General features: G+C 32.5%; 1 protein-coding gene across 1 annotated transcript in view; it reads right to left on the reverse strand.

The window, feature by feature from the left end:
- The window catches only part of LOC149549146 (uncharacterized), a 35,375-nt gene extending 30,448 nt beyond the window's left edge, over nt 1-4,927 (reverse strand). Inside the window, exon 1 of the mRNA XM_089794269.1 lies at nt 4,808-4,927. Coding sequence (XP_089650395.1) covers nt 4,808-4,927 — 120 coding nt within the window. The remainder of the gene's footprint in view (nt 1-4,807) is intronic.
- Nucleotides 4,928-17,110: the final 12,183 nt, after the last annotated feature.

Consider the following 17,110-nt stretch of genomic DNA (forward strand, 5'->3'; position numbering starts at 1 on the left):
TTATATTAATGTTGCACCTGTTATATTAATCGTTGGCTGGTGTGGTAGTTATAATAACTCTTTAATCCATAATGGTGATTGGATGTCCCTGTCTACATGCATATGTCTATAGACTTCTCAATTCAAGAGATTACATGTGATTCTTGTAATAAAACTTTCCATTTTATTTACTGACAATGCTTGCTTGGCTCTTTGTTGGCTATGATGGCTAAGTAATCATATATATGACGTCTAAACTAGATGTTTCCTTGTCTCCATTGCTTGTTGTCTTCTCAGTGATTGGAAATAATAATCTGATTTTTTATGTGATTCATTTCCCTAATATTCTGGATACTCAAGCGTACAATAGTTGGAAAAACCTCTGTGTATTCCCCTGTCACTTATATTTATCGATTGCAGATATGGCTGACTTGGACACCCTTTTCTTTCTCCCTGTAGAAGTTCTCTGAATATATATCTCCTTTTTTTCCTCCTTGATACCTCCCTTTCTGATTTGGAGTACCTTTTTATATCTATAATTGGAAGGATGGGCAACTTCCAACGGATGTGACTCGTGTCTTTAACATACTAATGAATCAATATTTAAATTCTGTTTTGTATTCAATTTGTTATTAATCTCTAATCCGATGATAATGGATTATAACTTTGTCCCAATAAATGCCCAAATCAATATTATTTCTTGAACTATATTATATCATATAATATATAATATTATATTTGATGATCTTATTATATGTTATATTATTTTCTTTTCATCGGTCTATAAATGAATAGTAAATTACATTTTAGTTTATTATTATTTTTATCATGCTATTATAATATTAATACTTTATCACATATGATCATATTAATATATGACCATGTATTTACTTATAGATGTCTATATAATATTTGATTCAATTTGAGCTTTTTTGTAGAATATAGCTTATTATATCTCAATAATTATTAATTTAATATATTTTAATTAATTATTAATTTATTCTATTTTCCATTATATTTATAATATATTATAACAAATTATATCACAATATATTATTATTTATTTATTTATTCATTTAAATCTTATAAATATAGGGACATGACAGTAAGTTCGAATTGATTCCTTTAATATTGTCGTCGATCCAAGAGTATCTTGATTCGATGATATTGAGGATGACTTTCCTAGGATTCCAGATAAAACCCATCCCTCCTGAGGCCCCTCTAGATTCTTACAGCTGAAACTTCCTTCTTCTTATTTTATTCTCTAATTTGTGACCTTCATCCCTGTTTAGTTTAGTTTCTTGCAACATGATAATATCAAATTCAAAGGCTTTTAGATTTTGACATAAAAGCCTTTTCATGCTAGGGGCATTTAAGCCTCTAGCATTCCAAGTTGTGATCTTCATGATGCCTTGGGAAGGATCTTCCCCTTCCCAGAGTTAAAAATTTGACTGATCTTCTATTGTTCTTTAGCCTGTCCATCTATTTCTCTAAGCTCTTTTAGTGATTTCCTTCCTCTTTTAACTTTTGATTTCCTATATCTAGGTGCCTTTATTCTTTCTTGGTTCATTAGAATGCCCAACTGCTCAATATTTTCTTTGGCATTATTAATAGCATCATTTTGGTCTCCTTTGTTATCACTTCTTTCCTCTTCTTCAAATTCTTGTAAGATTTGTTCTTCAATGCTGATATGCTCTTCTACTTTGTCTATAATTTGATCCATTTTATCATCTTTTTTGATATTATCTGATTTATGTCTCTGGTTTTTGTCTTCCTCTTCTATTCTTAATATACCTTGTCTTAGATCTTCAAAGGAGTAGTCCTCTCCTCCTAATTTAAGCACTCTTTTTAATAGACTTTCTATCTGAGTTGAGCTGCTTTTATCTATATTTTATGGACTAAAAACCTATATAAGGTCCTCAGTTAGTTGTTCCAGATTCTCATCTTCTTTATATTATTTATCTGAATCTTCTAAGCCGCTGATATTGCTGTTTAGGAAGTCACTAAAGTCTCGGGAGATTGCTTCAGTGTTTTGATTATGACTCTTAATCTTTTCTTTACTTTCATTGATTTTGTGGATTTCTAGCGTTTGCCAGAATTTTGATAGCTTTTTTCCTACTCTGTGTGAAGGAGATTCAATATTTAAGTCAATTCTTGGTTTGATTTAGGGACTACTGTGTCTTGAGCTAATTTTCCATTACTGATTAAGAGATTCTTATTTAGGTCTTCATTCTCCTTACTAGAGTCTTTCTTATCCTTGCTAGGGCTCCAATTTTCTTTACTTTTTGTTCTATCTTTCCTTTTGCTACTCTTACTCTTTTTACTTTTATTTCTGGACTTTCCTTTCAGGGATGCTGATTTTCCTTGAATTGATGCTTGCTATATTTGCCCTTCCAAGTATTTAGTACTTTCATGCCCTTCTTTGGGGGTTACTACTAGTTCTTTGTAGCTTGTTGTAGGGTGGACTAAATTGTTTACTATCTTCGGACTGTTTTCTTTGTCTAATTCTTTAACCACAATTGACTTCAGTTGTGGCCCTAGGAGATTTGTATCAGGTTCTTGTTGATCTTTCTGGTTTTTCATAATAATCATAGGAAAGGCATCCTCAAGATCAGAAGTTAGTTGAATATACTTAAGACTTGATCTGCATTCATCACCTGGTCTGATAATCTCAAATATCTCAAATTCTTTTTTGAGACATTTAATGTTATATATTGTTGAATTTGTTATGATTTTGATAGGTTCAAAAGAAAAAAAAGTACTTTACAATTAACCAATATTCTGATACTATTGCAAAATTCACAAGAAACATCTATTCCTATTAGGTCTACCAAGGAGGAGCCTATTTTCTTAAAAATTTCTAAATGAATCAATTCAGGTGGTACCGACTGAAGGGTGATCCATGTTGGAATGGAAAAATTTAAACCTTCCTCCTTATAGTATGTAAATCATTCAAAAAACTTGATTGCATATCCTTTGAAAAAGCAGTCAGATTGAAAAAGAAACTCTTTGTTGACCAATCCATTTGAGCAATGTAAATAAGCTAATCTATCTGTAAAATGAGAGATACTTACCTGATCCAAGAAGAAGTCTTCCAACTAATCTATGAGGTTGTTAAATTCTACAATTGGACCGTTTGAATAGGCAAAAACACCTAGTTCCTGGTGTTCTTGCCAACATTTTCACCGTGTTGGTTACTTATGATGATAATGTTTTCTTTTATTTTTGCAACTTTTTGGGATAAACCCTTTTTTGATTTTTCGCTAAAACCATCTGCTTTGAGATTTTCCTTTCTACCATGGGGCAAAATATATACAAGGGAGGAATTTGGGCTTTTTGAAGCAAACTGAGGGTTAGATGATTTTGGACATGCTTTGCTAGAGATTGGCTTTTGTAGAAACCCTTCTTTTGCATATTTAGTGAAACTGTAAAATCTAATTTGCTGGTCGAGTATTTCAGTAGTGAAGATAATTGGGTGTGATTTATGTACCTTTGGTTCCAATTTTGTAGTAGCTTGGCTACTAGTAATTTTATCTTTGGCGCTTGTTTTCTTGTCTTTAAGTCATCGATCCTGTCCTTTTTATGTCCATAAACTATTTAAAGGCAAAAATGGATTGGTTGTTTCAACAACAAAGGCCGCGCGATTTGCAGAGCATTGATACCATGGGATTTCATGATTCGCATTTTCCAGATTAGGGTTTATGGCCTACTTCGCTCCTTTTTTTGGAAGATTATTCCCCTGCCTTTTTTTATATTAGATATATGAAAATCGTGTTTTATGTTTTGGGTGTCTCCACTGGAATTCGTTGGGAGTCATTTTCGCAAGCAGAGCTTTTTTTTTATAAGTTATTTTAAAATACTATGCATATTTGATTATAGTTATTATTTAAGAAAATTAATAAAGTTTATTTTAATAAAGTAAGCAATTATTTAATAAAGTTTATAAATTCCATAAAGTTTATGCATGAGATTAAAATATAATAAATTAATTAAAAAGAGAAAGCAAGTAAATTTAATAAAGATATTTTATATTGCATAAAGGCGTGCATGATAACATAAAAGAAAAGTTAATAAAGAGTTTAAGGGTGGTGATCAAGGAGTTCCCTCAAGTGATCACATAATCAATGCCCCAAATTTAGGAGAGAACTCCTTATTAGCAATTTAGAGTTTATTTTTCATTATCCAGGTTTTGGGAGGAGCAATTTCAAGAAAGGAAGTTTTCAGTGAAAGGGTTTTGTTTGTGTGCTTCGTGTAGTTGTCGTCTTAGCATCAGATCGAGGTAGGATCTCATGGTTATTTGTACTATAGTTTTCGTTCTTTGATCTTCTATCTTCTCTGTGTCTATTGTGCTTCCTGTTTTCATAATTCTTCGGGGATTGAAACCCTTGTATGTGAGTTTATTGTTCTTGATTGAGAAATAATTGTTTATGCTTTAAGAATCAGAAAACCCTCGTTTATGTTTTATCGCTTTTTGTTTATGAGAATTTTTGGAAATGGATTTAGTTTGAAACCTTTGTTTAATTGATTAAAAAATTGAAATATGGGTTTTGAAAGGAAGACAAGGTTGTTTTATCAATTTTGATTGTTCGATTTGGGTTTGTATATTAGGGTTTTAATGGAAAATTTGTCAAAAAATGTAATTACATGGTAATTTGTAATTACCATGTAATCACATTATTAAATAATTTTAAAATATGTATATGTTATCGACAATTTTCTTGATGGGGCTTGTTCTTTTATTTTTTATTTAAAATAAATAAATAAAAATAAATATAAAATAACAAATGGGAGGGCAAGGGGCTACCAACTTCCCTACCCCACTTCTTACCCTTACCCATGTCACAGCAAGTGCTGCCACGATAGCAATATTGCTGCGACAGTAGGTACTACTGACGCAACGATACCTTGCTGCGACAGCCTCCTTGCCAGCCGCGTGGGCCTTAAGCATTGTAGTTATAGGTTTTAATAAAGTATTATTATTATTATTAAATTTTAATTATATAAAATTTAATATATTTAAAAATTATTAAATTTTAAATAATTTAATTTAAGGTTTCATTTTTTATTTGTTAATAGTTCATTAAAATTAATATAATTTATTAATTAAATTATTATTAATGTTAATTATAATTTTACTAATAGATCATGAGTTATTTTATTAATAATAAATAAGTTATTAATAAGGTGATTATAATCATTAATAAATTAATGATTTTTGGTTGAATTTTAATGATACTTAATTAAAAGTTTTAATTAATTATTATTAAAATGTATTTGGGGAGTAAAAATGATTATTGAATTTTAATCATATTTAATTATAATATTTAATTAAATTATTATTAAAATTAATTAGAACTGTAAGTTGTGAATGATTAATGGGTGAACTTGAGATTTTATTTCCTAATTGAATTTATATGAAAATGTAAACTTGAAACATGTAGTAAAAGAATAACCATTGTGTTTTCAAATCGTAATGTATTGAGAAAGCTACAATGTATGTTCTGTATGTGAGGTGTATCTTATGATTTGGGTTTCAAGGCTTGACCTAGCTTTGACTAGTTTTAGGATATTACCAGAGGTTTGGGAGTTCTATTTTTGTGATGTCATGATGATGTTTTGATCTCGATCTTTTATACTCAACCATGGTAATGTGTCTGGTATGCTTTATGATGTTTGTTGATCTATTGATTGTTATTGCTTTCTAGTGTTCTTTTATGAAATTGAGGTGAATGGTGTGACCTATTTGATATAACCTTTGAGTCTTCGATCAGTTGTATTTGGATTTCTTTCTAGTCACTTTTATAGGACTACGGTGTTTGTATGATTTGTTCTTGGTGATGTCATGTTATGACATATTTGACTTAACATTTTTGAGTCTTTGATCAGTATTTTTGGGATGCTTTCTAGTCACTTGTATAGGACTGAGATAAAATTTGTGATTCTTTGATTTATTCTTTTGTGAGCTTAGGGTAGGTTATCTATATGTAATGTCAGGAAGTGGCTTGTAATGGAGGTTGGGGCCCAAAGTGGCTGCTAGGGTAACTCATTGTAAGTTGTTTAATAAGTGAAAACACTACACTAAATGAGAGTAAAATGAACCTAATAGGAGTCTTTGTATGTTCTAGCCCATGCCATGAGTGCTATTACAAACTAGGATGAGAGTAGAGAGAATGCTTGGTTGCGACCATGCATTGTTAGTATGCCTTGTCAATACAAAAGGATACTAGTGACACATAGAGTCACTAGGGGGCCAGGGTCAAGTTAGACTACCAGGGTAACTCTAGCATTGATTTGTGTGATGAAACTTGCCCACTTATATAGTAGATTCCCTATGTGTCTTTGTTTGCCTCTGGGTCTAGATGTCGAATTATTTTGGAATGTTTGAGTTAGATTACTTTTAGGGTTTCCTTGACATAGAGTTCACTTTTGATTTTGGGATTGATATCTTGTTTGGGACTTGAGACTATCTCCTCAGCACGGTGGGAGTGGAACTTTTTGGGTTACCACAAGGTCAGGTGGTAGTGCTTTTTACTCTTACCATTGAGATCCATCTGTTGATGCTGTGGCTAGAGTTCCTTGTCTGCATTTCCTTTCATTCTATCTTTGTGTATTATGATGGATGGTTATGTCTTTATGATGGATGATTTCACTTATTGTATTGTACTTTATTTCATGGATCCAAAAGGGATGACGTAACCTATTTTTATAAATGTATATTCTTTTAGCCTTTCATACCTTGTGACATGTACAATGGATGATTGTGCATTCCAAATTTTATTGCCAAGTGGCATTCATAACAAATGTATATTATTTAATGGACTTGGACTTGTAGTTATTCTTTCATGTGGATGTGATATTTATTAGACTTAGTATTAATTAAATTTAAATTTGACTCAACATCTTGGGATCCTTAAGGAATGTAATTTGTTATGTTTGCTTATGTGTGATTGTATGTTTTGCTTCCACTACTTTATGATTGATGTGTAGGTTGTGCTTTTTAATTTTAATTTTTGGCAAACTTAGTAAAACTTCAAGTTAATTCTTTTGGATCCCTTCACAGGGCATTACAAACTCTATCCAATTGTTCTATAAGATCATGTATCTGATGATTGAAAATAGTAGGACTGTTGGGAAAGTGCATCAACCTCAAAAAAATTGGGAAGAAAAAGTGATTCATAAATAGAATTTGGAAAGGTTAAATGTTTCTCAAAATGATAATAACCTTAGGAATCTAGCTAGATGGGATTGCCTTCCTTAGGGCTGGTGTAAGATTAATTTTGATGGGGCCTCAAAAGGAAACCCAGGGATGACGGGTTGTGGTGTCATCATCAGAAACATGAATGGGGACAGTTTGAGTGTGATGGTCATCCCTATTAGGGAACAAATGAATAACGTGGCAGAAGTAAGCATTGCTCTTTATGGTCTTAGCTATGCCAAGATCATGAATTTGGACAAGATTTGGCTAGAGGGAGACTCCCTCAATATTATTAATTGTCTCAATAAAGCTAACAACCCTTCTTGGACAATTCATAATATTATTTGTAAGGCCATTTGGTTAATTAATTCATTTTAGACTTGTGTCATCACTCACAATTATAGAGAAACTAATCATGTTGTTGATTGGGTTGCGAGCATGGCTTGTAAAAGTGACGAGAAGATGATTTGGAATCAAGATGATAATATCCCTTTCGAGGGATTATCCTTGATTGAGTATGATAAGGTGAGAAGTAGGTAATTTATTATTATTAATGATGAATAAGGCTATAAGTATTAATTATTATTTGGGTATATTTGGGGAGGCACAAATTATGATTAGATTTGCAGGGACTTTTTATTCATTGCCACACCGATTAGGGGCACATTTATTAATTAATTTCCTTTGCTTTGATATCGACATTGAGCTTTTCTTTCTAAATGTGTACCCTGAGATTGTGAGAATCCACAATAGACTTAAGAAACTGGGAGGAAGGAAAAAGAGGGTCAAACTAGCTAGCTGTAAGGACTGCAATAAGCAGAAGGAGATTTGGGATATTCTAGAACAAGGGAAATTTATGGTTTTTATGGAGAAGCTTAAAGGTAGTAACCCTTCTATCACTTGCCAATTCATTAAAACCTGGAAGGATGGGAGCATTATGGTGGGTAATCAAAGAATGGAGGTTATTGAGGACATCATTGCAGAAGCTACGGGCCTTGACACAGAGGGGATCAACTTTTACAGAGACAAGAAGCTTTTGGATTGGGTTGTGGAGGAATTTGTGAAAATGACAAAGGAACAAAATAGACTGGTTAAAATTGGTAACTCTTATTTCAGCCTTGGTTCTATTTCTCGCCCTTGGAGGTTTGTCATGTTCACTATTATTAAGTACTTAACTTTGGATGGTCACTTTACTAAGATATTTGGGTATCATTTTATGTTGGTAAAGCATTTTAGGTATAGGGTTAGGCTTAATCTTCCCTTCTACCTCAGGCAATCATTGGGTAATACAATTTTAGCTACTCAGAATGATCCTAGGGTGACCATGCTTGTCATGAGGGTTTAATGGTGCTTGTTATGAACCTCCTTAAATTAAAAAAAAAGTAGATAGACCCTATTTCAGTAAGAAAACTATGGAATGTGAGATGAAGGGGAGTGAATAGGATGAGGGCTTTGATGAAGACATGGAGGATGAGATTGTGGAGATTGAGGTTAAGGAGAGGACGAAGCTTGAGCCTATAGCTCATTTGGGAAGAAAAGGAAGATTAAGGAAATCAATTTTGAATTGGATTTGAATTCTGAAGAGGAGCTAGAAGAGAAGAATAAGAAAAATGGTATTGTTGATAAGGTCTCTAAAAATAAGGGGAAGAATATGGACAGGGTTTCAAGCATAGCTTTTGGTGATGAACCTTTGATTAAGAGAATGGAGCGAAAAGGGAAAATTGCACTTCATCAAGGGAAGGTGGATGCAAAAGGGCTTGAGGAGACTAATTTTGCAAGAGACAATGTTGGTGGCCCGGAGGTAAGGCCATGGTAATGGTTCCCACTTTTTGGCAAAGTTTGACAATAAAGTAGATTTTTTAACAAAAACTTGATTTTCAAATGTATATTATGACAACACCATAAAGAATTTGATGATGATGTAAACTAGTGATTTTTAGCATTTTCTATCTAGTTTCTAAAAATATTTTTTAGTTTTTTTAATAATTTCATTTGAAGTCATTTTTTTATCTCCTTTGATAAGTGCTTTATACAAAAATTGATATTTTCAAAAAGTTATGTGTGGTTTGATCAACATATTTTTTTTTTAAAAAAAAAGGATAATTACATAATTCTTTTTGGGCTAGACTAGTAACATCAATCACTAGCAAGTTTTTTTGGTTTTGTTCAATTTCATCAGCAATTATAGGTTTTATTTAGTGTCAAAGTGATACTAATGATAATTTAGACATAGGTTGGTTTTGATCAATATTATTTGATTTGTATATATGGAAATGTAATTTTTCACAACTTTCTAGAAAGCTAATACACATACCCTTGATGATCATATTTAAAAAATAAGTTATTCTTTACTTTCATATTTTTCCCAAGGCTTCAAATGGAGGTTTCTAAAATGATAAAAAAACCTATATTTAATAAATTAAAAATAAAACATCACAATAAACACAATATATGCTAAAAATATATTCATTGGAAAGCTTATTGAAAGGAGAACACATTTCTAAACTTAGTTTTAGAGTTTAAACTTATTTGGCCTTTGTTTGAGACATCAAAAGAAGATTTTTTTAGAAATTGAGCATAATTTGAAAACTTTCCAATTTTGGAGACTTTGTATTGAGCCCTTTTTTGGGTCTTCGAGAGAAGTGGCTTCGTGAAAAGCCCCTTGGGGGGTTTACCTCTTATTAAGGGGAGGTTTGAATGAAGCCCCATAGGTTGTTTCACCACAGTTAGGGTTTTTAATGGTTTCGAGTGAAGCCTTTAGGGCTTCGCTCAAAGTCATGAAGGCTTGAAGAAAGTCCACAACTTCACTCAAAGCCCAAGTAGACCCATGGGTGACAAGGGCTTCGAGTGAAGCCCTTGGCTTCCATCGAAGCCCTCTCCATGTGGCTTTAAGCGAACCCATGTGGTGGCTTTAATGGAAGCCAATCCTTTGCTTGAAGTGCCCAAAAAAAGTTTTTCCCACTTTTTATCCGACCCGTTCGTGATGAAAAGTGGGAACGAGTTGCGTGGGATGACCATCTGAAACATCAACCTTACTCATAATAAGGGAAATGATGACCAAAAATTTTTGAAAGGAAACTTTGGAAATCTAAGGCTTATGAAGAAGGACATTTTCTATTTGTAATAGCAGATGTAGGACATTGTAAGAGATTTTGACTAGCTTAACGAAACTACTAGAGGTGAGAGAACTCTGGGACAACATATTGATAATTTTTTTGAGGTGATTGGTAACGCTAAAGAGTTTAAGAATCCAATGAAACATGTTCCACCCCTTGAAGCCAAAAATAAAGCTTTGGATTAGTTGATTAAAGATTTCCAAAAAAAGTTGGATGGTCTGGATTACGAAGTGGTTAATATGGAGAAGATGGTTAAGAAATTGGCCAATTAGAATTGTTCTATTCTAAAGACTATGCAAGAAAATATTAATACTCTCTTGAAAAAATTTGAACAAGGGAAAGGTCAAGGCTCCAAGGAAGTGAAAGATGAATAAGGACCTAGCAAGCGCATCAGGGAAAACTCAAAAAAGATAGATGGTGTTGAAGCCAAAGAAATGGATGATTTGAAGGCCTCTGATAAAAAAATGAATATCCTTACAGACGAGACAATGGATTTACTGAAGACCCTGTAGTTGGTTTTGTGATGTCCTTTTGCTTTCTTTTTGTTGTCTTTTCCAGCTCGTTGTTTTTAGCTACTTGTTTTAGCTTGTTTTTCTCTTGGTGTTGATGCATAGTTCTTTTGGGTTTCTCAGTTTTTATTTTCATGCTACTCTGTAAAAGGTTTCGGGTTCTTTAAAACTTATTTTTACTTAATCAAAACATACATATACCAAGTATATATTGAGTACCAAAATCACAAGATAAAGTCCACAAAAGATATCCACCTCAAGTCAAAGACACATGTCAAAAATACAATCACCATGAATCATTAGTCACCGTTAATGAAAGTAAACACTAACAATGAATATATTCAATAGTAAGTATAGCACCAATAACTGCACCACTAAAGGAAAATATAAATTCTATGGAGGAGACTTAGGCTACATACTAAGGAGTGTCATCACATGGTCAAACTACTTGAGTTACCCTAGATTGGTCTCTCATTAGACCCTAGACCCTCAAGCATTGAGTTACACTAGACTGGTCACTCTGGATCCCAAACCCTTAATGTGACACATGTGGAACTAGAATTCCCTCTCATGAAGATGAGGGAAACCAGTCATACCTCTCACTAGGTATCATCCGATTCCCATCCTTAGCTTATACAAGCACTCAAGGCATGTGCAAGGCACATCTTTAACTTATTTTTTTCATATATCTCAAGGAAAAGGGCTAGGCAAGATGTTTTAATTACTATGTTATCACTTATTACAAAACCTACAATAGGGTACCCTGGTACTAACCACTTTGGGTCCTAAACCCCTATTGCAAGCCACTCCCAATGACACATACCTAGACAACCTCCTCTAAGCACATAAATCAAAATTATGTCCCATACCACAATACCCATAATGATAGAACTCGGTTCCTTAATAGGTGACCCAAAAATAATTTGGTTCTCAAAACCCAAGTCATCATATATGCTCACCAAATAAATATCATAAACATAAGCCTCAATTTTGAATCATAAAGTACATCTTGACATCTAGTCAAATAACCATCACAAAAGCAATCTTAAAAGATGCCTCTAGTGCACATCCTAGTTTGATCAATTAAATAGTTCACATGAAATTCATCACAAAATAAAACATCACATTAAATTTTCCAAAACCCATCACAAAACAATAAACCACAAAACCTCAAATAAACACAGATCAAATAATACAAGGTTTCATCAAATGATTTTGATAAGATTATTTTCAAGATTTTGTTTGATTATATAAAGGGTATATAAGTGCAGATAAATTCAGATGTTAATTATCTAATACATTTATAATTTATTATTATTATTATTTAAATCAATAATATTTAACAATAAAAATAAAACATTTTCAAAGTTTAGAACAATGAGTTTTTATGCATTTTCTATATGTAAATCAGATGGTAATTTAAATGTTATAATCCCATATGTAATGATATAGATATGTAACCTATATTGATGGAAAGATAATTTAATTTCACACATATTTCATTATTACCAGTCCTAAAGAAAAGTTCATTTTAATTATGTAAAATATGAATCTTCCTAGCAACACTATTCAGATTTGAAGGTTACCAGTTTTGTTTAAATTATTGGATCTTCATGAAAATCAAGAAACTTATTCATGATAGACTTATTTACAATCACAAAGAAGATATTTTCTTAACTATATATTTTGCAAAAGTTATAAGTGATCGTTCGTGCATCTCTTGAAAAATCAAGCTCAAATAGGCCTAGTTTTGGCATGACAATCAATATTTGACCATGTCCGTACAAAACAATCATATATGTTTTTTATATATGTTAAATAAAATTCAAATGGGTGTTTGAAAGTAGCTTTACATGTTTTGATAAAGTATGTTAAATAAAAGTTATAGAAAAATCACATGTTTCAACACACAATTAACTAGAAAGAAATTTATTCATAATCAAGAATATAACTATATATTTTAATTAAATTTATATAAAATAGTAAAATTACCAGCACCATAATGTATTTTAAATCTTCTCTTCTATAGTTTTCGAACAAACTTTCTTTGAATGTCAATTATGTCATAAATACAATTTTTAATAAAATTTTACTAATCTTGATCTGTCAAAAAATTGAAGGTCCTCATTCAAATTCAAAGTTAAATTCACAATCAAGAAAACATAGACAATACAATATTTCCAACATAATTTGCAAAGAGATTTGAAAACCCCTACCTTCAAACACTAAGTTGATTTGTTAAGAAGAAGAAGAAAACCCAATTGTACTTCACTCCCAAGCTTTGGAAAAAAATCTTTTACTTCAAAATCTGAATGCATAACCTACAATTTGTCTTCTAAAATCTATTTTCTAAATTATCTTATTGTTCTCCAAAAATCTTTCCCTTCAAAATGACAAGAATGAGCTCTTAATAAAGAAAAATAAATAAATAAAACTAAATTTTCTAAAATGAGTAAACTTACAAAAGAAGGTAACTCAACTAAAACAATATAATAGTTTTAATTTATTTTCTTACATTTTTAAAAATAAATAAAATCACTTTACTTCTTTTTTTGAAAAAAAAATTACATAATTTTTATTTTTTTATTTCTTTTAAAATTAAATAAATAAACATTCTTTATTTATTTTCTTTTCACAAAATAGATTTATATCTTTATATTAAAATAAATAAATACCTTTTCTTTTAAATTAAATAACTTATTCTCCACTTAAAAATCTTATTTTCATTTTATTAATTAATGTGCAATTAAATTGCATATAATTAGTTTAATCATTAAAGCAAGAGCTTACAACACAACGATAACTTGTGAGCCTCTCATGTGGGAGGTCTTGGGTTTTGAATTCACTTAACACATAAAAATAATAATTAATAACAATAATTAATCTAGGTTTTGGTCATTCACTGATCCAAAAAAAATAGTTTAATCATTAATTTTGCATGTCTTACTAAGAATTTTCTTATATAAATGGTGGGATGGTCAGACGAGCAAGGTTTGTAGGACACACATGGTTTGTAGGGAAAACATGTGCAGTAGGGCACACAAGGTTTGTAGGGCAAATATATGCATGGCGTGGAGGGACAAACAAAGGAGGCTCAAGTTCACCGTTGAATCCAGGGTCTCAATAGGTGAGCAATTGGCAGTCTGCTATACTTTAGAAGAGAACCCGAGATGATGACATTTCCTATCTTTTCTCTTCTACACATTTTGTGCAACTGGCTGCACAACAACACAATGACAATATTTTTCAACGCTATCCTTTTGTGGAAAGATTCCTGCATAAACCTTTTGATGAGAAAGCTAAATCTATCTTTTGAGGCAAGGTCGTGGTCCAGCTTGCTAAACCTTTTTCTATAAACCCCAGATTCCATATCTTGACTAAATCCAAACTTGGGCCTTCTAATATAGGTCTTACGACCAACTCGATGTCATGCCAAGGGCAAAATTTATTGGAAGTAGGAGAATCATCTAATTCTAGAGGTACAGGATTTAAGCAACCAGGAAAATTTTGCAGCATGGTCCAAGTTTTGGAAATGGTAATGGGTGGGAAACACAAAACCCAAAACTCTCTCCTCTTCAGATGTAGTGAAGGGTAATATGTGGTAAACAGAGTTAGGGGAAAAGGCAAACGATGGCTTATTTTCAATGCTCGCGTCATATAAAACAGAAACAACCTATTTTTGACATTTGCATGGGTACTCTGCCAGGGTCCCCGATCATACCTTCCTCACCACTTGCTCCACACATGGAGAAGCTTGCGTTGGTTGATGGTATCGATTCTGGGATTCATCTACAAGTAGAAAAGTGTAATGATGCTTCTAAGGCACCTTTGCATTAGACAATCAAATTCCCTTTAAAGCCAAAGAAAGCCACCTAAATTTGGCAACATAAGCAGGTCCAAGCTTCTGATATAATAGAGAAAGGTATGTCTATAACACTCCCTACTCACTTGCTTCAACAATCTATTGGCCTTCTTCACCTTTCAGCTCTAATAGGTAAGTTTTATAGTCCTACGTTTCCCTTTGCTAACATTAAGGATTGGGCGTTGTTGCGTCAAGGAGTAAAAGACACTTTTTTCATAGATAACGAAACTAAGTATTTTGTTGCCACATTTGTTTCGAAAGAACATAGAGATGCAATTCATAAATTCAGAGGATTTTTTTGTCAAGAGTTAGGGCTTTTTACTATGATTTGGGTTCCAAATTTTAATCCCTACTTTTATCAAATGTTCATTTTTTCCCATTTTTGGATTTCTTTTCCTTTTCTACCATTGGAATAGAGAAATCCAGATATCATTGAAATTATTGCTAATAAACTAGGGATCTTCCTCAAACATGATCTTATCCCATATGATTCTTTGCATTTGGAAGTTAGAGTCTGCTTACTTTTAGATATGCACAAACAAACTCCAAGGCAGATTACTATTAACTCTCAACAAGGATCTTGGGTTCAACATATAAAGGTTCAAGATGTAGATAGTGTGCATAAATTTTAGCATAAATTTGGGCATTTCAATGTTCAGTGCCAAGATTCACCTCAAGAGGTTACAAAGATATGTCTGGATCACACCACAGACCCATCTACATGCTCTCTTAAAACACAAATGGGTATGATAGTAGAGGCATCTAATGTGTCTGATATTTTTCTGGGAAGACTTGAGGTGGTAAATAATTATAATGCTCTACATGTGATGTGCTTTCCTCATGGAAAACTTGATATTTGCTTCATGATTAGCTCTTCAACGAGACCAAAGCTATTTTTTGTTCTCCCATTAGTTAATGTTTCTTCTCATCTAGCCATTATCAGCCCTTCCCACTAATAATGTGCCAAAGTCAAGCATGCTAATTTGTAAATTTGAAAAATCCAAATTGCAATCATTGGGGATGCAGATTATTTCAAAAATAGCTTCAAAAATAATCTATGATATTGCTAATGAGGAAGGGGTTGGTGTGGGTGAATGATGAACTTCTTAAAGACTATCATTTATGGTAGAGGCATTTCTCTTCGAAGGATCTAGGCTAGTTTCAAAATGTGTTTAGTTTTGGACAACAAAATCAAGATGTCTGCAGTCTCCCACTACTAGGCTCTCCTCAACAATTTGACCATTTTTTCCCAACAGTGGGTCTGAGAATCAATTACAACTAGATGTCATTAAGGAGGTTAATTCAGCTGATGATTCCTTGGGTTTGGATAAATGCATTTTTTAGTAGGCCAAATTGTTGATAGAGGATTGATAGTTCAACATCGTTGGGGTAAAAATTTGAGGATAAATCTTCTTAGTGTTGGATAGTCGATGATGCTTTTACTTTAGTGAGCTATATGATCTCTACAACATTCTCTCTATTACTCAATCACCATCACAATTTTAGGTCCCTCCTAAGACTCCCAAGCCTAGAAGTCAGCCAAAAGGCTCCAAGACAAAGTTGGAAATTGCAACATGCATTCAATCTACCTTAGATCATAGATTTGTTGTAAAAAAAAAGAGCGACAAGGAGAACAACTAGTTCTCCTTGTTAGCAATGAAAATGACATCCTAGAATGTTAGAGGCATAAATGCCTCTGACAAGAGATGTAGAATCAAACAGGTAGTTGATTTCATGGGGGTAGATATTGTTTTGATTCAGGAAACTAAACTCTCTCATGAGACCTTTCAAAAAACATTGACAAAATGGTCAAACTAGGCCTCGACTCACTCCCCTATAGATGGGGCTTTTGGTGGTTTGGCTATTCTTTGGAACCCAAGAACAATTCAGGGTCAACTTATTCAAGCACATTCTAATTGGAAGATGATGAGTATGTCTAACTTTGATACTACATTTATCCTGATGAATGTCTATGGATCCAGTTTAACTTGTGAGAAACTCAAGCTTTGGGACAATCTTACACATATGATCCTAACACAAGACCAACAAAATGTCATCCTTGGTGGAGATTTCAATACAATAATTGATAATAAGGAAAATATAAGGGGTATCATTCCATTATTCAAGACAATGCAAGACTTTTCCAATTTTGTTGAAAACAATAATCTCTATGACACTCGATCAATTTCTGGGTCATTTACTTGGTCAATAAAAGAGTTGGGTTCACACAAATTGCTGTAAGACTGGATTCATTCTTAATCTTACAAGAATAGAAACTTCAAAACTTTCAGATACAATTAGAAATTCTATCTTTGCTAGGGTATGATCATTTTCCAATTTCACTCACCTTGTCTTAGGCAGTCTCTAGTGATAATATTCAAGGTAGATCATCTTTTAAGTTTGAAAGAATGTGGCTTCATCATCCTCACTTTGTTTAATTGATCAAGCA

This window comes from Cupressus sempervirens, chromosome 7 (genome assembly GCF_028749045.1).
Source record: "Cupressus sempervirens isolate cs-2001-9-10 chromosome 7, ASM2874904v1, whole genome shotgun sequence".
Classification (NCBI taxonomy): Eukaryota; Viridiplantae; Streptophyta; class Pinopsida; order Cupressales; family Cupressaceae; genus Cupressus; species Cupressus sempervirens.